Here is a 20,128-nt window from a genome sequence, read left to right as displayed (position 1 = left end):
GGGCGGGGAAGGGGGCGGGAGCGCGGGGAGGGGCAGCAGGGAGCGGGCTCCGCGGCCCCCCGCCGAGGGGCAGCCCGGGGCCGGCCCGGGCCCCGCGCGCTCCCGGCCCGCGCGCCCTGGCCAGCTGGACTCGGCGTTCCGGGCCCGCTCCCCAGAGGCCTAGCCGCCGCCGCCGCGAGGGCGCGGGGCAGACAAAGGAGGCAGACAAAGGCGGGCGCAGCCGGGCAGCCGTGCGGGCATCGGGCGAGGCGGGCCCACTCCTCCCGGTGCGTAAGAGCCACCTCAGCGCGGCCCCGGGCGCGTGGGACGGGCGGTGCGCGGGCAGCGGTGGCACATCTGTAGCGCCCCGCCGGGAGCGGGCGACAAAGGGCCACGGCAGGGGGTCTTTGGCCGACCCCCAACAATGGATCCGAGCTGAGCGCTCAGCTGCGGCCGCGTCTGACCGGGTAGGGCCGGGCGGGTCCCCAAAAGGATTATTCCGCCCTAGGTTGTCAAATGGGAGGGAAGAAATGCCCGGTGCGAGGGAAGAGGGATGAGGCACGGCGGGGCCTTTGTAGCCTCCGAAAGTACGTGAAGTGGCGGGCGAGGTTCTAGGAGAGCTCGCTCTTGGATGTAGGAGCCTGGGGTCTTCAAAAGCTACCTGGTGATATTCCGGAACGCCGATGGCCTCACTAGTGCTCCCCCAACCCGCCCCAGGAAAGGAAGCAACACAATCCTACCCAACACACACACACATACACACACACACACATACACACACACACACGCACGCAAGACAATCCTACCTAACACACACACACACACACACACGCAGGACAATCCTACCCAACACACACACACACACACACACACACACACACACACGCAGGACAATCCTACCCAACACACACACACTCTGTCCTCCTTTAGCCACTCCCTGTTCAAAGTCTGTCTGATGCTCCCCAGCCCGGACAAAGCCAGTGCCCCAGGGTGTCTCATCCATCACCGCGCGGGGCGCCGTGTCCTGCCGACCCTGGGAGTCCGGGAATGCTGTGTTATGGGTCCCGCGGCCCCCATAACTCACAGCGGGGTCAATGGGGCCACCGGCGCTGCCAAGATCAAAGAGCGGTGGGGCGGGACCCGGCACGCGGGAAGCCGAAGTCTCGCCTGGCGCCCAGAGCGCCATCGTGGCTTCCCTTTCGACTGTTTTCTGCTTTCTCCAGAGTATGGGAAATTGTGGCTCAGAGGTTTAAGAGCTCCGCTCTGCAGTCATGCGGAATGCCTGGGCTCCTCTTCTGCTGCCATTCCACGGTCTGTCTGGGCAAGTCGCTTAACCTCTCCGAGCTCATTATTGTCCCTAACTCTCAGGGTTCACGGATGAAGTGCCATGGACTGTGTAAGGAGATAATGTCCCTAAGGTTGGAACCATAGGAAACGCTCTAGAAAAATTCACTGCTATTGTTATTGTAATATCAGCCTAATGGACAGCAGAATGGATTGGTGAAGGGGCTAGACTGCTTATTTACTAGAAGGTTTGAATCCCCCATCCCATAAATACCTACTGAGCACCTACTACGTGCCAGTTCTGTTCTGGGCACTGGGGCTACAGTAATGAACAACATAGACCAGATTCCTTGCTCTAATGGAACTTACATTCCAGTGACGGGGACAGACAATGAGCAAGTGAACAAATACCCATAATAAATATCAGGTGGTGATTAGTGCTGTGAGGAAAAAAAAAAGCACATTAAGGGGAGAAAACATGGAGGGGAAAAGGTATTTTACATAAGGTTCCCAGGAAAGGACTCTTTTGTGAGGCAGCTTTTTAGCAAAGAAAATGAGCTAATGGGCCATGTGGCTGTGAGTAGTAGAGTGATGCAGGCAGAAGGAAGAGCCAGTGCAAAGGTCCTGAGGCAGGAGAGTGCTTGGTGTGTTTGAGGAAGGACAGCAAGGCTGGAGCAGAGTGAGATGAAGTCAGAGAGTGAGAGGATCATGGGAGCGTGCGAAGGCCATGGTAAGGACTTTGGCTTTTTGTCCGAGTGAGATAGGAGTCATTGGAGGGTTTGGAGCAGAGCAGAGACATGATCTGACTTAGGTTTTAACACTGATTCACTCTGATTTTTTAGGTTGAGAATAGACTGGAGTGGGGTAAAGACAAAAGCAGGGAGACTAGATAGGAACGGTGTCAGAGAAGAGGTGATGGTGGCTGGGGCCTGGGAGGGGGCCAGTGGGCATGAGTCTCCTTTCCAAGAATGAAGCTGTGGCTGGGCATCCACTGAACCAGAAGCAACACACTGGAGGCTCTGGTTTGAATGCTGCTGCCGTGGCTGTTCATCAGTGGGTGATCTTTTGCTAAAACGTAGGCACTGTCCTCCCAGAGCAATGCAGTAGGAAAAAGCAGATGGTAGGGGAGGCCTGGACTCCTAGCCCATCAGGTTATGGTGAATTTGGATCTGAGTTTCCCCATCTGTAAAATGTGGTAGTTCAATGGCCAAAGTGGAAACAACTATCCATTAACTGGTGAATGGATAAACCACCTGTGGTGGAGTCATGTGATGGACTATTATTTGGCCATGAAAAGGAGTGAAGTACCAATACACACTCTAATCTGGATGAATCTTGGAAACATTATGCTAAGACATAAAAGCCGGACATAAAAGGCCACATATTGTACGATTGGGTTTATATGAAATGTTCAGAATAGGCGAGTCCATACAGATAGACGGTAGACTACTGGTTGCCAGGGGCTGAGGGGAGGGGAGACTAGGGAGTGACTGCTAAAGTGTTTAACTTTTTGGAGTGATGAAAACATTCTGGAGTTGGACAGTGGTGATTGACGCACAACTTTGTGATGATACTAAAAACCACTGAATCGCACACTTCAAAAGGGTGAACTTTGTGGTTTGTGAATTATGTGTTAATAAAGCAGTTATTTAAAAAAAGTGGCAGTTGAGCTGGATGAAGGGTTTTTACCCTGTGGTCCAGGATGACTTCAGAGGGCCTGAAAACACCTGAAATTGTGGAAGACATTTAGTGTCTCTGTGCATTTGGTAGAGGTTCAAAGTTTAAGAAGAGATGGATGATTTGTAAGGTCTCCCTGACCACCAAGGGGTCAACAACACTGGGGAGTCAGCTGAACCCCAGGGAGGAATGGCAAGTTGGCCTCTGCCCTGGCTGAAGTGTTGGAAGTGCCCAGTATAACTGGCTAAGGTCAGGACTTTGGCTTGGGTTCAAGGTCAGCAGTGGACCCAAGGATCTGGGGCAGCTTGGCCCTCACACCAGAAGCCCAGATGAGGAGAGGAACTGTCTGCAATCTCTTGTTTAGGGATCTTGGGCTATGAGGGTGCATGTCCTCCTTTAGGGCACCTTTCGGGCTGCCTTGGGCAATGAAAATGGGGACGGCAGAGCTAAGGGTGTTTTTGATGGGGTTTTGAACAGTATGATGGCTGGTCCAGAGTGTTTGTGCTAGAGGCTTTAGATAGTGTGTGGATTTTAATATCATTGTCAAAATAGCCATTAATTGAACATTTATGTGCCAGGCATTGTGCACTTTATATTTTTACAAACATTATTTCACTTACTCCTTGTTCAACCCTATGGAATTGGTACTACTATTATCCCATTTTACAGGCAAGAAAACTACACACCACCACCGATAGCCCAAGCACTGAAATCAGAGGTCTTTGCTTCTTATTCAGACTGTTAGGATTCTAGTCAGGCAAGTAGCAATGAGCCACTGTCTGCCATTGTTTCATTCCTCCACTCCTTTTTTTTCTTTTAATTTTTATTGGGGAACAGTGTATTTTTCCAGGACCCATCAGCTCCAAGTGAAGTCGTTTTTTTTGCAATCTAGTTGTGGAGGGCGCAGCTCACTGGCCCATGTGGGAATCCAACCGGCAACCTTGGTGTTATGAGCACTGCACTCCAACCACTGAGCCAACCGGCCACCCTCATTCCTCCATTATTTCATTCACTCATTTAACACACACTGATTGAGAACCTGGGTTTGGCCAGGCTCTGGGTCAGGGGCAGGACTAAAAGAATGAATGAGGCTGGGTCTCTGCTTAGGGATTGTTTCAACTGGCTGGGTCCCTGAGCATTGGGGTATCCTTGGGATTGTCACCAGGCTATATGTGGCTGACTCTGTGGCTCCCCTCACCTTCCTGTGTTTGGTGTCCTGGGAACCTTAGGCAGGGGTGGGATCCATGATGGGGCCTGTGATCAGCCTGGTGGGTGTGGGAGGGGCTTTGAAAGCATTTTCGGGGTCTGGATACTGTTGCCTGTTGTTTTTCCCAGTTCACTCACTGAGTGCTTGTTCAAAAAACCTCAGGAACGCTCTTTTGCCCACACAGGCCTTAGTCTTTGTTGGGCCTTTGTTTGCAAGACTTTGTTGCATCATGCTTTCTCTTCTTTTCAATTTAAATATTTCTTGGGAGTTATTTTCTCTCTGTCCTCATTGCAGACCCTCAGGGACATGCACCAGTTGGCAAATAAGCTCTCTCTCCTCCTAAACATCCATCCTTCCCTCCCAGACACCCTCCTACATATTGTCATTATGGTGAAAAATATGCAAATAACTTTGAAAAACAGTCTCCCAGCAAATGGGTATTCAAAAATGTAATAAATTAACCCCATAATGTAATCTGGGTCCCCTGACCATCCATCATGCTGATGAGATTAAGATATGCAAAACCAGATGCCTAGAGCCCTATGGATGGAAATGACAGATGAATTTTCATAGAGCTCCCCTATGGCCCCCTGCCCCTGCCCCATCTCCAGCTTCTTGGTTCCCATGGAACCTGAGGACATCAGAGGTTTAGGGAACATCTGTCCAGCCTATTTATTTCACGAATGAGGAGATGAGGCCTTTTTGGGGTTAGGTCTGTCTCTCACCTGCTTTCCTCTGTGGCTGGCTCTGAACCCAAAGCCCCAAGCCTAGGCATTTTTATCTATGGATTTTTGACAAGGTGGGTACCCCAGTGTTAAACAAAGGTTGTTGGGACCTCAGTTTCCCCACTGGAAGAATGAGTATTGGATTGTAAGTCCTCCAAGGTTTCTCTGAAGTTCTTTAGCTCTGTGTGTCAGGAGATGATTGGATGGCTGGCACTATGCCTTCTCAGGGCAGAGGGCTGGGGCTGGGGGCCCTTGGAAGGAGGGGCTGGCATGTGCCCCCATGTTGCCCACACTGTGCCCTGGAGGCCACCCCACAGGAGTAGCTGGGCTCTGAGCATCTCCACCCCAGGCCCCAATCCTAAGGGACATTTTACAAAGAATTGCCCCCCTAAGACTGCCATTTCCGGTCACCCATGAAAAAAGCTGCTTGAGCAGCCTCGAGAGAGAGAGGCACAGAAGGACCCTGGCTTTCCCCAGTAGCCAAAGCATCACAGTGATTAAATCTCAAGGCCAGGGGACACCTTCTACAAGCCAGTAGCTGCTTGGCTGACTGCTTGAAAATGGTCTTCTCCTGCATGGCGTGACGTGGGCAGGGTTCCCAAGTCTTGAGAAGAGTTGCTGTGCCCAAAATGTGCTGCCAGGTGCATCCGTTCCTGAATCATCCATCTCTCTGGGTTAAGTGTTGCAGTTTTATTTCATGCAGACTTTTCTAGGGAACAGCCCAAATCGCTTGTGGCAATTCCCTCACTTTCTTGGCCATCAGGGCCCCCGGGGAGCTTGTTAAAGGGCCAGTACCATGCTGTGCACCCTGACTGATTTGGTAGGTCAGGGAGGCCTGGGTTCCCAGTATTTAATGGGCTCCCCAGGGATTCTGATGCAGATTTCCAAGGACTGCTTTTGTGACCTGCTCTGCTGGCATTCCTGGCTTAATGGGCCAGGACACTTATTCCCTCCTCTGCCCCCACCCCAACGGAAATGTGTAAATGAAGGTTTGAAGGCTTCTGGGGTGAAGGGCGGTGCAAGTCTCCTACGTTTCTGGCTAGAAACAGATAGTCACAGATAGACGTGATTCCTAACAAGCTCTTAATGTCTTTGGAGGCCAGTGACAAGGTCCCCTGACTTCTGGTTCTGACTTGTTTCCCATAACTCACAGCAGCTTCTCTAATCTTAGTTTTCCCGCCTGTAAAATAAAGGGGCTGAAAATAAGTTGAAGACCTGGAGTCAGAATAGAAGTGAGAACTGGGTTTGTATTCCAAATGTGTGGTTTTGGCAAATTAGGGAACATCTCTGAACCTGTTTCACCATCTATAACGTGGGTCTGTAAAATGGGTGCTTAGCTCCTAAGTTTAATGAGGGAATTAAAGAAATCAGTGCTTGACATAAAACAAGTGCTCATTTCATGCTAGTAATTATTTTAATATTAATATCATTATTTACCCCGGGGCCTCTCAGCCCTTTCACAGTCCATGGGGACAACTCCAGAACTATAAATATAGTGGCAGAGACACCTCTACCCGCGCTTCCCCCAATAGTTGAGTTGTGTGACTCGGACATTTTACTTCACCCCTCTGAACCTCATTTGGCTCATCCCTAAAATGGGCACAATTATAGTAACTATCCGGTAGAATTGTTTTGAGGATTTAGTAAAATAATCCACGGACACAGTTAACTCAGTGCCTGGCACATGGATGGATCTTTATAAAAACCAAATGTTACGATGCATGGGCCCGGAGGCTTTATCTTCTTAGGAAGTAAAGCCAGGCTGTATAGGTTCCGGGTGGGGGTGGGGACGTCCCCGATGCACCCTTGTCCTCCCCTGTCCCCGCCCCGGAGCCGGCGGATTCGCTTTCGGTTGGGCAGCTCAGTTCGGGGATGGTGACTCCGAAGCTAGCAGTAGATGTCGCTGTCCTTAGTTCCCAGCTGTGACCTCCACCTGGCCCTCACCAGCAACACGTACCCACCCCCGTACCGCGCCTCCTAAAGCGAGAGAAATACCTCGGGGAGGAAGATTCGTAGCGATCTGATGTGGAGACTAAGGTTTTTTTTTCTCGCGCTCGTCCAACACTGAAAGGCAGCGCGGCGCCGTCTCAGCCCACTCCGACCCAGGGATCTCCAGCGCCTAGGCCAGGCTCCGCCCCTCCCAAACCCCGCTAGGGCTGCGTGTGGGGTGGGCGTGGCCTGCAAGCGGGCGCTAGGACCCGCCGCAGCGCGGCGGACGTCACGAGGACGGCGCCCTGGCCGCGCGGGTTGAGCTGGAGGAGCGAGTGGTTGGGTTGGTGGTTCCCGGCGCCGGGGCCGGGCCCCGAGCCCGGAACCGAGGCCAGAGCCGGTACCAGGGGAGGGGAGTGGCGGGGTTCCCTTCGGGGAGGGATCTAGCCAGGCAGGGGGTGGAGTCTTATTCCAGCCTAGTTTCTCTTCCCGCGCGTGCCGCTTTACGCTCCCGGCCCTGCACATCCAGCTGTTCCCTCTGCGGCCCTTTTTGCCCGCCCAGCTCTGGCCTTTCCTGCCCCCAGCCCCTCCCGAGACAACGGGCGAGGGGGCCAGTGGACAAAAACCTCATCGAGGTGCTGATGATGCCCCTGAGCTATGATGCCAACGTGGGGGGGTCCTTCCCAGCTCCCATGCTTCTGTGTGCGGGGGTGGGGCGCTAGTGTCTCGATTCCCCTCGTAGGCGGAGTGGAGGGCCCGTGGAGGCGGGAGGGCCCAGCTGCTGCCTGGGCTTTTGGAACTATCCCCCAGTACTGTCCCACCCCTTAGGTGGCGTGAAGGATGACCACGCTCACGCGACAGGACCTCAACTTTGGCCAAGGTAGGGGGGCTGGACCTGCCAACCCGGGGTGGGGGGCCAGGGAGGGCTGTGCTGGCCGGCTTGCGTGAGCGCACCGGGCTCTGCCCCCTCGCAGTGGTGGCGGACGTGCTCTGCGAGTTCCTGGAGGTGGCCGTACACCTAATCCTCTACGTGCGCGAGGTCTACCCCGTGGGCATCTTCCAGAAGCGTAAGAAGTACAACGTGCCTGTCCAGGTGAGCCCTACAGCCCTGCTGGGGCCATTCCCACGTCAGAGCGGGTAGAGAGTGGATTTCTTTGCCCCCCTTTCCCCCACTCAGGTTCAACCCAGTTGTTTCTCGGTCTAGTTGCAGGACACAGCTCCCTGGCCCATGCTGGTGTTATGAGCCTTGCGCTCCTCCCCAGGCTGAGGCAGTCGTAGCCAGTCATTGGTCCGCTGCTCACAGCCGCTCACGGCAGCTCTCTCCGGCTGCCGGCTACTCATGATGGCTGCTGGCCACTCATGATGGCCACCAGCTGCTCATGGCAGCACACGGTAGCACACAGCAGCCCACCGGCTCATGATGGTTGCTGGCCACTCACGCCGGCTGCCAGCAGAATGGATTCTTTTTAACTCGCCTCCACCTTCAGGCCCACCCCCTCATTCATTCTCCAGCGCCTGGCTTTGCCTTCCAGGTGCTGGCAGCTGCTGATAGCTTGACAGGCTCCTACCCCTCACTGCAGTGGCTCCTTCCATCCCTTCTGAACTGGGAGTTTCCCTCCATAAGTTACCGACCAGTCCATCAGTTGTCCTCTGGGTCATGGCTATATTTTAAAAGATGCTAGTGAATGGTTGGTTTGGGGAGAGGATTCCTGTAAACCTCAGGCGCCTTTGCTTTGCCCTCATTTCCACTAATTATAGATTAAAAAGCAGACAAAGCCATAAGCTATTCTATCCGCAGTCTCTAGAAGTGCCTGCCCTTTAGAAGGTACTCAATAATGACTGAATACCGGGAGGTGGTGGAAGCTTAAAGGATGTACAGGGGGAAAAAGAAACAGCACTTACTGAGCACCAACTGTGTACTAGGTACTTAACTCACTTAATCCTCACTTTTTCGAGATCTTCACAGATGAGGTTTATTAAAGCTCAGGGAAGTAATTTGCCTGCGACCACACAGCTCTTACTTCCAGATTCTTGAGTTTTGAAAATTGATTAAATTTCTGGATCCCTTCTCCGGAAAAATGCGCGTATGCCCAAATGCACACAATTTAGGGACTTCTCAGACTCTGGAGGAGCCCATGGACCCCACAGTAGGAACCCCAAATCTATATTAAGTGCTAATGTTGAGACTGAATTCTTCTAACTTCTCTCCGCCTGTGGACAATTCAGAGTTCTTAGCACCATGATGGGAAGGGGGAGCCCTGAGGGAAACCTTGGACCTCTCTCTGGAGGCAGACTTGGCCTTGGGCTCCTGGAGGGGGTGTCAGGTGGTTTCCCCATTGGTGCTGTAGGCCTCACTAGCCATCATGGCGTTGTGTGCAGATGTCCTGCCACCCGGAGCTGAACCAGTATATCCAGGACACACTGCACTGTGTCAAGCCACTCCTGGAGAAGGTGAGGGCACCAGGCCCCCAATATGGGACGGGGTGACGTTGAGACCATGCAGGGTCCATGACTCTAACACCCAGAAGCCTATTCCCTGCACCCTGGAGAACACCTCAGTTCTGGATTCTTCTCACATCTGTTTTTCTCTCCCCCATCTCCAAGTTCTGTCTGGGCTTGGCCCCTCAGGGTTTCCCCCTCCTATCTTGTCCTGCTCTCTGAGAGGTCCAGGACCCTCCCGGGCAGCCATTCTCTCCCCTCAGCCTGTACCACTCATGTCTGGGGGTGTCTGCTTGAACCTTTCAGACCTCTCTGTGGGCTCTCAGAGACCCTCAGCCTAGAGGCTGACCAGGGCTGTGAATGCTCCCTTTCCCATCCTTGGGCAGGGAGGGGGCAGGGCTGGGGGTGAGGAGGGGTTCTGGAGAAGGGGATTCCTGTCCTTGCAGAATGATGTGGAGAAAGTGGTGGTGGTAATTTTGGACAAAGAGCACCGCCCAGTGGAGAAATTCGTCTTTGAAATCACCCAGCCCCCGCTGCTGTCCATCAGGTGAGTTGTCCACCTGCTAACTGGTGTAAGGTCCGTAGTAATACCCTGACCTTCACCCCTTTAAAGCAGCTCCTGAGTATCTTGGTAAAGGTCTGACAGCAGAAATGCAAGGTGTGCCAACCTATCAGGGCCTGTAAGTGGCTGTCACAGCTGGCCGCCAAGTGGTCTCTGTGGACACCACACAGGTTACACAGAGAGCCTCCTAGCCTCCTGTGTCACACCTGCAAAACCACAGAAAGCACTGGTGAATGGCTAGACCCAACCTCACCTTATAGATGGAGAAACCAAGGTCCAGAAACATGACATGAGCTACCCAGGGTCATCCAAATGGTAGCACAACCAGGACAGACTCAGTGTCCTGGCTTCCCAGTCAAGTGTGCAATCCAGTCAATTAGAAGTTGACCTTGGGCAGGTGTGTTGGCTAGTCCGCTGCTGGCTTTCTGTGGTGAGGTCAGGGCAATAGAATCTGTCCTCACCTGCCGTGTGGCCTTGGACAAACCCTTTCCCTTCTGGCTTGGGGTCTTGGTTCTCAGACTGGGAGCAGTAGCACATTAGAACCACCTATGGGGTCTCCCTACACCCCTTTTCCCCCATCCTAACTTAGTCTGGGATGGGGCCCTGCATTGTTTTTAAACTCCCCAGGGGGGTTTTACGATATAGACAAGATAGGTAGCTGGGCCCTTAAGAAGCCAGCTCTCAGAAGCACCTTCCAGGGTTGATTGCCTGCTGGTGAGAGGGGGGCGCCAGTGTGATGGGAGACCCTCCTCCTCTCCTTCCCAGCTCAGACTCCCTGCTGTCTCATGTGGAACAGCTTCTCCGAGCCTTCATCCTGAAGATCAGTGTGTGTGATGCTGTCCTGGACCACAACCCCCCAGGTGTGCTCACCCCTCCCCCCCTTTCCTGGGTGTTTCCATGGCTACCTTGGGTTGGTCTGTGTTTTCAAGCTCCTGTTTGGCTGTACTGAGCCTCGTCTCTTCCTGCCTTTTAGAACCCCTCTGAAAGTTCACTTTCAGGAAGCTTCCCTGATTCACTCCACCCTGGCTTCAGTCTCCCTGTTGACTGTGTTTTGCCTTAGCATTTGGTTTCCACTCTGCTCTGGGGCGCTGCCAAACCAGCTAGGGAGGTGGGAAGGCATTGTACCCTGGGGCAGGCATGGTGTGGTCCAGCCTGGACCCAACTCTTGCTTCCTCAGGCTGTACCTTCACAGTCTTGGTGCACACAAGGGAAGCTGCCACCCGAAACATGGAGAAGATCCAGGTCATCAAGGTGAGATGAGACTGGTCTGGGGAGGGGGGGGTGGTGGGCAGGAAGACAGCTGGGAGGCTCTGAAAACCAGACCCCCAGTTTTGAGCAGGCAGGGCTGCTAGCCATGGCCAGTGTACTCACACATTGCTTACGGCAGTGCCTGGCACCCAGTAGGTTCTCGTTGTGTGTTAACTATGTGGCCACACACCTGCCATCGCTCCACCTGGGCACTCAGCCCTGAGACGCAGGTGGGGCCATATGCTGGGGCTGCCAGCTCAGGAGGGTTCTCCAGGGAGGGGGTCCTTGACCACTAGGTTCAGAATCTGTGCTTGGGGCTTGTTAAATCACTTAGGGTGCCAGCCCAGCTCTGACCTACAGACTTGGCCTGCCTAAGTGGAAGGGCCTGGGAATCTGTACTTCCCTTGCGATTCTGATGCTCCTCAAAGCTCTGGAGGGGGAGGGGGAAGCAAAGTGAGAGCAGGCCAGGTTTCAGCCCCCTTTCATCTCCTCACTTGATTTCCTTCATAGGACTTCCCCTGGATCCTGGCAGATGAGCAGGATGTGCACATGCATGACCCCCGGCTGATACCCTTAAAAACCATGACGTCAGACATATTAAAGGTGAGCTGCATGGGGACCAGGTAAGCTTTATTCAGGGTTTGCTGAGGCCTTGCCAGAGAGCTGGTGGGCAAGGCTAGGGGGAAACTACCAAGGAATGCCTGGCATAAGGCTCCTCCCACCTCTCCCCTTTTCCTTAATGCCCGACTGTGCCCATGCCACCACACCGTTAGGGGTTCATGGGGCCTCCTTACAGGTGCCCTGACTGTTCACCTGACATGGCTGTTTGTTCCTGTCCATTAGATGCAGCTGTACGTGGAAGAACGAGCTCATAAAAGCAGCTGAGGGTGTATGCTCCCCACGGATGCCACAATTGTTGGACTTTGGGGGCCCCCAGCCTAGGGCAGTGTTGCAGGGCCACCCTGATTCCAAGTGCTCTTATTGCCTCTATGTATGGACCGCTCACCCTCCGGCCCGGGGCTGCTCAGGTCTGGTTGTCTTCATGGAGTAATTCTCCCCAGGAGGGAGGAAGGGTGCTGGGACCTCGATTTCTCAGCCTTTCGGGGTTCGACCGGCCAACACTGTCTGTCTCAAATATCATGCTGTGAGTTGTTTCAATAAAGGGGCCCCAAGGGCTGACATGGGCCGTCACTAACTGGAATGGGGGGGAACAGGTACAGCCAAATTAACCTGGGGAAGGGGCTGGTTCTCTACCAAAGTGCCAGGGACCCCCTTACGCGCCACTCCTAGACCCAACCCCAGGCTGATTTTACTGAAAACATTTATTATGACAAAAGGTCAGCTATGTGACAGTGCATTACCACAAACTGGTAGCTTTGCCAAAGTTGGAACTGGGCAAATCTTGGGACAGGGGCTATTACTGCCCACTGTAGGCTCAGCTCTTGCCTGGAGGGGACCTTTGGCACTAGGTTAACCCAGACAGAGGACGGAGGAATGGCTGTCAGATGACAGACTGTCAGAAAGGCTTGTAGAAATGATGTGGAGAGGGCAAGTGGGCAGCTGCCTCCCGCCCCTGCGTGGTCTCAGGCTGAGTGGTGGCGGGTGCTGGGCTCCTGGTCATCTTAGGACTGATGATGATGCTGCTGTTGGTGACACGGGGCCCATACCAGCCTGCCCAGTACTGGGTGTCTTTGCCCCCATGCTGGAAGTGGACATAGCGGACGCCTGGAGGGTAATCCGAGAAGGTGTGGGAGACCTGGAGGGAGGGGAAAGGAGGTGACCACCAGGACTGGGGAGGGGATGAGATGGGGTGATCACTCACGTGGAGAAGAAAGGGAAGGAGCCGGGTCCTGCAGGGGAGAGCTGGGGGCATTCTGGGCCCTGGGACTACCCGTTGCCTGCCATGCTGGCTCTGGGAGAAGTGGGTGCCATGCAAGCAGGTGAGGCCTCACCTCTGTCCACCTGGCATCGCTCCACTGTTTGATGGTCACAGGTGGGGGCTTGAAGGAGGCCAGGACGATGTAGTCGGCTGAGAGCAGCTGTACTTTGATGGTGTAGGTGCAGCCACAGTCTGCTCTGGCAGCAAACCTGGGGGAGGGGGAGGCTCAGGACTGTGCCCCGACAGGGTGGCCCTGGAGGCAGGTGAGCAGGCAAGCACCAGGCCTCCAAACTGGAGCTGTGAGTTTCATTTCCCTGCACTGCCCACGAGGCCCACCTGTGCCCCCAGGGTAAGCAGTCTATTCGTGCTGGGCCTGTCACCCCATCTGAGAAAAGGGGCAACCCTTTTGGGTAGCTCTGAAGATGTCACCTTAAAAAGCAAAAGGCTCTCTACAAAGGCCAGGGCTGTCAAAGCTGTGTCACCTGTACATTACAATGGACCAGGCTGTGGATTCAATGGGAGATTGAAGGGGTGGCCTGTGTGGTGGGGACTGGCAGAGCTCTCCCTCTGCTCAGCCATGCTGCCCCCAGCTCTGCACACCCCTCAAACCCCACCTCTCCACCCTCAGAGTGGTGGTCCTGGGGCCTGCCTGGAACTGGGGTCCTGCTTCTGTGGTGGGCCAAGGCAGAGCCCGGCACAGCTCTGCACAGAGCAGCTTGAGAAAGATGCGGGATGCAGAGTGCAAAGGGGCAGGGGAGGCAGACAAGGCCTGTGAGCATCTGGGAGGTTCAGGAAGGCTGGCTCTTGGTTGTCTCTTGCTCCAGTCCCTGTTCGTGACAACTCATCTGTAGGCCTCAGTCTGCCCATCTGTAAACTGTGGTTAACATCTGCTGACATAGGGTGGTGGGGAGGCAGGGAGGTACTGCTGGTTGAGTGCTGAGTCTGTCAGCAGGGGGTGGGGCTGGGTTGGCCTGGCTGTCCTTGCCCTAGGACACTGCTGGGCAGAGCAGGCACTTCCCCCAGGCGTTCTCAGGAAGCCAAGAGGGAAGGACGCAGAGGGTGGGACTCGGGCCATGGCCCCACTCACCAGTCTGTGACTGTGATGTCAGGCCGGACCGTGTCCATTAGCTCCTTCCAGTAGCCCTCAGCTTTGAGGTCTACCAGCTGGGACTTGAGGCATGACCTGGGGAGAGGAGGAAAGGCTTGCATTCCCAGGCCTCCTCTGCATGGCTTGGACCCAGGGAGGTGGTTCAGGGGACCCAGCAGTTTCCCCTGACTGCCTTAGGACAGCCACTGGCTGGTGCGAACTCTGGCTCCTACCTCAGTGCAGGCCCATGAGAAACAGGCAGGGGGTTGGATCCCCTTGAGTGTGGGCAGCATCTGATCCCCGTCCATAGGCCCAGTCCCCTGGGGCCCCAAGGAGGGCACCCCTGTGAACTCACGTTCCTAGATTAGGAACAGCCTGTAGACACCCCTCACTTACCCGAACTGCCCCAGGAGCTCCCAGCCTCCTTACATGGATCTCCACCCCCACTGCCTGTAAACCCTGCCACTGAGTTTATTCCTGCTTCCGGAAGCAGTCGATTCTGAGCTGGTTTTGGAACATCAGCTCCCTGAAGCTTCACAGAGAAGTCCTGACATAGGTGTGAGACTTGCAAAAAGTGTCCCTGCCGCCCCCTCCCTGCTTGGTTCAGTTTGTCTTACTCAAAGGATGTGACAAAGTACTTCTTGACTCTCGGGTCTGGAAAACCTGTCCCATGGTCTCCAGGGATGCTCTCCACCTTCCAGTGGTCCCCACCATTGGAGTCAATTCGCCAGGACATCATATTCTCTGGGAAAAACAAATCGAGGTGAACTCCCTGTGCAAATGTATAGGCTGGTCCTGGGAGGGAGGGTGAAGCTCATGCCCAGATCTCAAGCACCCCAGCTGCGCTTGGAGTGCCCCTACAAAGCCCCCTTCTTCCAACACGTTCCCACCTGTCCCCACCATATCAGCTCTGATCTGGGACCGTCACCCTTCCACTTTGTCCCTAACTAACATGACTCCTAACGAAGCTGGAAAAAGTATTACCAGAAATCCTAAACCAACCTTTCCTCACTTTTGTATTGTGGGGGTGGGGGATGGGGCTCTGGGAAATACCCAAGTTTCAGTTCTCTATTAAATTATGAAGGGCCTATGATGCTAGTTGTGCTCTTAATGGCTAAGGTGAGTTTCTCCCAACTGGGACAGTTTATTTGAAAACTGACATCCTAACTATGTAACAGATCTGGGTACCAGAGACCGATTTACAGTTTGTTAATGGTTCATGGGAAGCTCCGCCCAGGGTGGGAGGGATAGCGACTGGGAGAATGGACACCCTCTGGCTTGGTGATGGGATAGTAACTCCGTATTCATGGAAGGATCCCCACCAGGTTCCGGTCACCCCTTCAGACTGAGCTGGGAGGACCTTAGAAAACAGCAGTCTTTCTCACCAAGGCCTTCCAGAACAATCAATCACCAGGGGTGCGTTTCCAAATTACTCCCTTGCTCCCTCTACAAGGAGCCCTTACCTGTTCCCCAGGTGCCCGGGGTCCCCCAGTAGAGAACCAGAGGAGTAATACAGAAAACCAGGAGCTGCGCTGCACCGAGTACAGGCCCAAGGGGAGGTCCGAGCAAGGCTGGGGTAACCACTGCTGGGCCCAGGGCCCAGTGCAAGGCAAGGCAGCAGGTTGGCTCTGTAGGGCTGTGTGAGCTGAGCTGGCAGCCTGGCTGGGCAGTGCTGAGTGGAATCTGGGGGAGGCAGAGGGATTGAGTGTCTGGAGCGCTGTCTGGGGCCTCTGAGGGGCAGAGGGCCTTTGGCAGCTGGGCAGTTCTGGATCTTTGGGGAAGACACTCATCTTGGGGCCTAACGCTCCCACAAATGGAGCCAACCCTACTTATTTGGCCACCTCCCAGAATCCACGTGAGAACACAGAAAGAAAATAGACACAAAAGGGATTCTAAGCGTACAAACTATGCCTCTTCATAGCTGCTGTAGCCCCAACAGGAAGCATGGGGCCTGGTACATAGGTGCTAAATGAAGGGGAAAAAAAAACCTGGCAAATACATGAAAACATTTTGGGCTAAATGGGACTCATGTTATGTGATTGCAGTCCCCTCTCAAAGTCCTCATTTTCTTCATCTGGATAATGGGGATGCCGGGAGGAAAATTACATCTGGGAAGACCTCTGACTAGTGCCTGGCACAGAGGAAGCCGCCACAAACATTAGGCAGCTTGGCCTGAACTAAAGGGGGGCAGGTGGAGCTGCAGTTCAGTCCTTCAGCAGACGTTTCCTGAGCACCTGCTATGTGAAGGCAGGGCTGTGGACACTATGTAGAGTGGCACGCAAGATCCATTAGGCCCCTGGAACTTGAAGTTTGGCAGAGAAAAAAACGAGATAAATAAGGTAATTACAGGTTATGAAAAGTGCTACAAAGAAACTAAATGGGGGTGGCAGGACAGGTAGGGAGCGCTGTTTTTAGATGGAGCAGGGCAGGTCTCTGAACTGAGATCCCAAGAACAAGGAGGAACCAAGGGAGCATGGTGGATGTTAGGGTTTGAGAGAACACTCCAGGCAGTGTGGGAATAGCAAGTGCAAAGGTCCTGAGGTTCTGGAAAGGGAGGGGAGCAGCCCACCTTCAGCACATGGGTTGCGTAGGAGGTTCCTGCGCAGGCTGCACAGAAAGAAGAAGATCTTCCAGTCGGCCACAGGCTCGTCCCAGTGTTCCGTGATGAAGCCTTCCCGCAGGCATTTGCGCTTCCAGAGGGTCGCAACATCAATGAGGTCGCGCCAGAGGCTGCAGACAGGGCGGTAGCGCAGCAGCTGGCAGGCGGGCACATGCGTGAACACCTCCAGCAGGATGTTCTCAGGTAGTTCATTGATGCTGAGCAGAGCCATGGCTGGGGTGGGGTGAGGTGCACACACAGGTCTGTGGGGGGCAAGAGTGGTTATGAGCCCTGACCAAGGAGGTGGACCCCTCAGATTCCCAGGGACTCCTAATCCTGCTTCTGTAAACCGAGGGGTCAGTTAGGGAGCATTTGAGCACCCTTCCAGTACATAGCAGGCCCTCATCATATGGCATGGTCGCATGTCACACATACTTGAAAGAGTGCAATGAAAGTATTAAAGTCTTTAGGGACTAATGTTTTTGAGGGCTGTCGCCCGCCACTAAAAAAAAATAACTGCTTAATTTTAACTTGTTGGGCCTGGTGAACAGTAACATTTTGCCGAGGCCACACTGTTGTTTGCAAGCTTTGGAAGGGTTTGCAGTGGTATTTCAGTGCTGTGAATTCACTGTTATAAAATCTTTATGACACCCCCAGACTATGTCACAATTTCATTAAGTGGTGGGGCTAGTGCTGAGGATCCTACTTCCTGTCCCCAAATGGTTTACTTTGGCCTGGAAGGCAGATGTGATAAAACATTCCAGTGAGGAGCCCCGCCCCCTCCCAGTTCTGGGGTGAGTGTCAAGCAAGAGCCCCCTTTGAAATGCCCAGAAATGGAAAAGCAGATGGAAGGCCCACGAGCAAGACTGCCTGGGTTTGAATCCTGGCCTGCAGTGACTGGCTGGGAAGCTGGTAAAAACGGGGTGATAACTGCCAACCTCAGAAGGGCTGGGACACCTGAGTTAGTACAAGTAAAGCATTTAGCACAGGGCATCGTTGCTAACACTTCTATCATTAGAGCGAAACCAAAACCAAACCAACAGTCATAGAGCAACCTGCCCCGAGAACACCATCCTCCCCCTACATCTGAATCGCACAAGGGTTTTGGAGCATTTACAGCGCCACCACCCACTGAGGCCTGAATCTTGCGTGGGGGGGTTCTGGTAATCTAGATCACTAAGCAGATCCCCCAAGTGGGTGGGGGAGCGAGGGAATAGTCTTCCGCCTCACATCGAGGCGCTGGGAAGACTTCGCATTTTCCATAGAGACTGGACTAAGCAGTTCAGTCTTCTCAAAACTCCTGTCTGGGGGTGGAAATGAGGGCGGGCACACACTGTGGCCCCGGCCCAGGTCAGAGCATTTTAGCATGGCAGAGAAAAGACAAACATATATAAGACACTTGTCCGTTGTGCGACATACTATGATGGAAAAAAAAAAACTGCTGTGGCTAGGTCTTCTGATTTTTCAGGAGGAATTCTAAACATTTTTTAAAAATATGAAACCTGTCAATTTTTAAACGTTGGCAACTTCTAAAAACACTGTTTAGGTAAAAGTCGCTGGGCTGAGGTAGATACCAAGAGCTCCTCACCCGGGTCTTTGGCTCTGGTCGCCGGTTATCACCTCCCTCCACCCTTAGTTTCCGTCTTCCGTGGGCCTAGCGTGAAGCCTGACTGCGCGGGGTGGGGGTGCGGGCGGGAGTGACGCCCATCCCCGGGAGTTTGGGGTGGAAACCTCCACGCCGGCCTTAAGAAGCCACCTCGCACTAATTGGGCTTCCCACGTGCCGGGCCCAGAGTCACGCGTTGGTCTTTTCTCCGCCAAACCCCGCCCCCACCAACGACCCCCTCAAAGCGCTGTTACTGTGCCCATTTCTCAAAAGCAGAAGCTGAGTTGTGGGAAAGTCAGGCGCCCTCCCCAAGCTACGAGAGCGTGCCCGGAGGTCCCAGATAGCCACCCCCCCACCCCCCACCCCCCGGCAGGGGTGTCGCCTGGGAGATACGGCTGCGGTGGCCGAGGACGCCAAGCCTGCTTTTGGGCGGCTCGCCGGCCAGGCCCGGAGTCGGAGTCAGGGCTGGGCGGCGCGGGATTCCACGCAGCCTTTGCCCCGCCCCACCCAGAACCCCACCCTGCGGTCCCAGGAGTCCCGGCTTGCCCGAGGCAGCGTCGGCGGGCTCGGTTATTGCCCCAGGTGTCCCCTCCCCGCTCCTTCGGAGCTAGACACTCAGTCCCTCCCGCGCTTGTCGACTCCCCCGCCTGCCCACCACGACCTGGCCGTGGGGCGCAGCGCCCCAGCGGGATCGGAGCTCTGCGTCACCCAGCGACCTGCGATCTCCGCGGCGCCGTCCGCTCTCGCCCCGCCCCGCCCCGTCCCGCCCCGCGCCGGCGTCACGCGCCACGCTTGGTGCGTCCCTGCGGCCCGGCGGATAGTGATCTCGGTCAACGCCGCGTCCGCTCCTAACCGTGTCCACTCCTACCCGAAGGAAAAGGAGCTCGGGAACCTTAGGCCCCGGGCCGCGCTACGGAAACCCCAAGACCTCTTTTCCTGAATCTCTCAATCCTCCCCCACCAGGCGGTCGGCGGCTCAGCAGCCGGAACCCATTTCTTCCCTTTGCTTCATCCTCCTACCTCCTGGGAAGCCCGAGGCTGCTTCTAACCAACTCCCAGGCCCCCACCCCCTGCACCTGCGCGGGGCACTTCTCAGACCTCTTACGTAACCTGTTCCCTAGATGAGGAAGGGAGATAGAACCCGTTCCCCTCCTGGTGGGTGATGGCTGAAAATGAGTCTGGCTCCTACTTTCCTTAGGGTGTGACCCATGGCAGACCTCAGTGTACTCAAAGATTAAAATCTCTGCATTTTTTGGTCAGGATTAAATTCATTAATTCCTTTCTTCATTCGACAGATAATTATCAAGCACCTGATACTTCAGGCAGCCACAAAGGGTTGTGCAAGCTGTGCGCGGCATAAAGGTGCCTGGCCCAGGTCACATTAACGCCTCAGGGCTGCATCTTCTCCAAGGAAGGGTGTCTGTCCTTTGCTAACTTGGGATACAGCTAGTGAGTGGTGGTCCCTGCCCTGGCGGAGGCCCTAATGTAGCTCACTGTTGAATGAGATAATTAAATTTAACAGTGTTTATTAAGCATTGACTGTGTGCCAGACACCATTCTAAATGTCTTGGCTTCATCTAATGTCAGTGAAACTCTCGGCAGAATAAGGGAAACACCAGTAAGCAGTCCCTGGGATGTCACTGCTGACCCAGCCAGCATGAGGTGTACGTGTGCAGGGGCTGCCCAGGGATAACCCCACCCCCCACCACAGCCTTGTGGCCGGGCCCCAGAGGAAGCTAGCAGGGCTGGAGGGTTGCTGGGATGAGGTGTTTACAACTCATTGAGGAGTCTTTCCCATGACCCTGCTTCTGTGATGGTCTGGCTCCTGAAATGTCAATTCCTCTGTACCTTGGACAGAAGCCACACATGTTGTACCTTCTGCAGGGTCTGGGGCCTCCCATGACGTTTG

The 20,128-nt window shown here is 54.4% G+C and overlaps 2 protein-coding genes across 10 annotated transcripts; one reads left to right on the top strand and one right to left on the bottom strand.

Moving 5' to 3' along the window:
* Window positions 1-130: 130 nt before the first annotated feature.
* On the top strand, window positions 131-12,229 carry MAD2L2 (mitotic arrest deficient 2 like 2). Of its 5 annotated transcripts, none has more exons than XM_019756320.3 (9): window positions 131-266; window positions 7,630-7,681; window positions 7,776-7,894; window positions 9,181-9,252; window positions 9,687-9,787; window positions 10,568-10,662; window positions 10,980-11,053; window positions 11,561-11,653; window positions 11,894-12,229. In XM_019756320.3, exons 2-9 carry the CDS (start codon window positions 7,642-7,644, stop codon window positions 11,933-11,935), a joined length of 636 nt encoding a protein of 211 aa, XP_019611879.1. In that variant the 5' UTR covers window positions 131-266; window positions 7,630-7,641; the 3' UTR covers window positions 11,936-12,229. The 5 variants fall into 5 exon arrangements, with proteins under 5 accessions (XP_019611879.1, XP_019611878.1, XP_019611880.1 ...); XM_019756319.3 differs by lacking the exon at window positions 131-266 and adding an exon at window positions 6,772-6,909; XM_019756316.3 differs by lacking the exon at window positions 131-266 and adding an exon at window positions 7,047-7,201.
* Window positions 11,648-19,263, bottom strand: FBXO6 (F-box protein 6). Of its 5 annotated transcripts, none has more exons than XM_019756315.3 (6): window positions 19,240-19,263; window positions 16,586-16,878; window positions 14,634-14,760; window positions 14,017-14,112; window positions 13,003-13,138; window positions 11,648-12,806 (listed from the first exon to the last, which is right to left on the bottom strand). In XM_019756315.3, exons 2-6 carry the CDS (start codon window positions 16,845-16,847, stop codon window positions 12,567-12,569), a joined length of 861 nt encoding a protein of 286 aa, XP_019611874.3. In that variant the 5' UTR covers window positions 16,848-16,878; window positions 19,240-19,263; the 3' UTR covers window positions 11,648-12,566. The 5 variants fall into 5 exon arrangements, with proteins under 5 accessions (XP_019611874.3, XP_019611871.3, XP_019611870.3 ...); XM_019756312.3 differs by lacking the exon at window positions 19,240-19,263 and adding an exon at window positions 18,879-19,032; XM_019756311.3 differs by lacking the exon at window positions 19,240-19,263 and adding an exon at window positions 18,882-18,977.
* Between the last annotated feature and the right edge of the window lie 865 nt (window positions 19,264-20,128).

The sequence above is a fragment of the Rhinolophus sinicus genome, chromosome 14 (assembly GCF_057876585.1).
Source record: "Rhinolophus sinicus isolate RSI-liver-muscle chromosome 14, RSI-T2T, whole genome shotgun sequence".
NCBI classification, from domain to species: Eukaryota; Metazoa; Chordata; class Mammalia; order Chiroptera; family Rhinolophidae; genus Rhinolophus; species Rhinolophus sinicus.
This window is presented reverse-complemented; position numbering and strand designations above follow the sequence as displayed.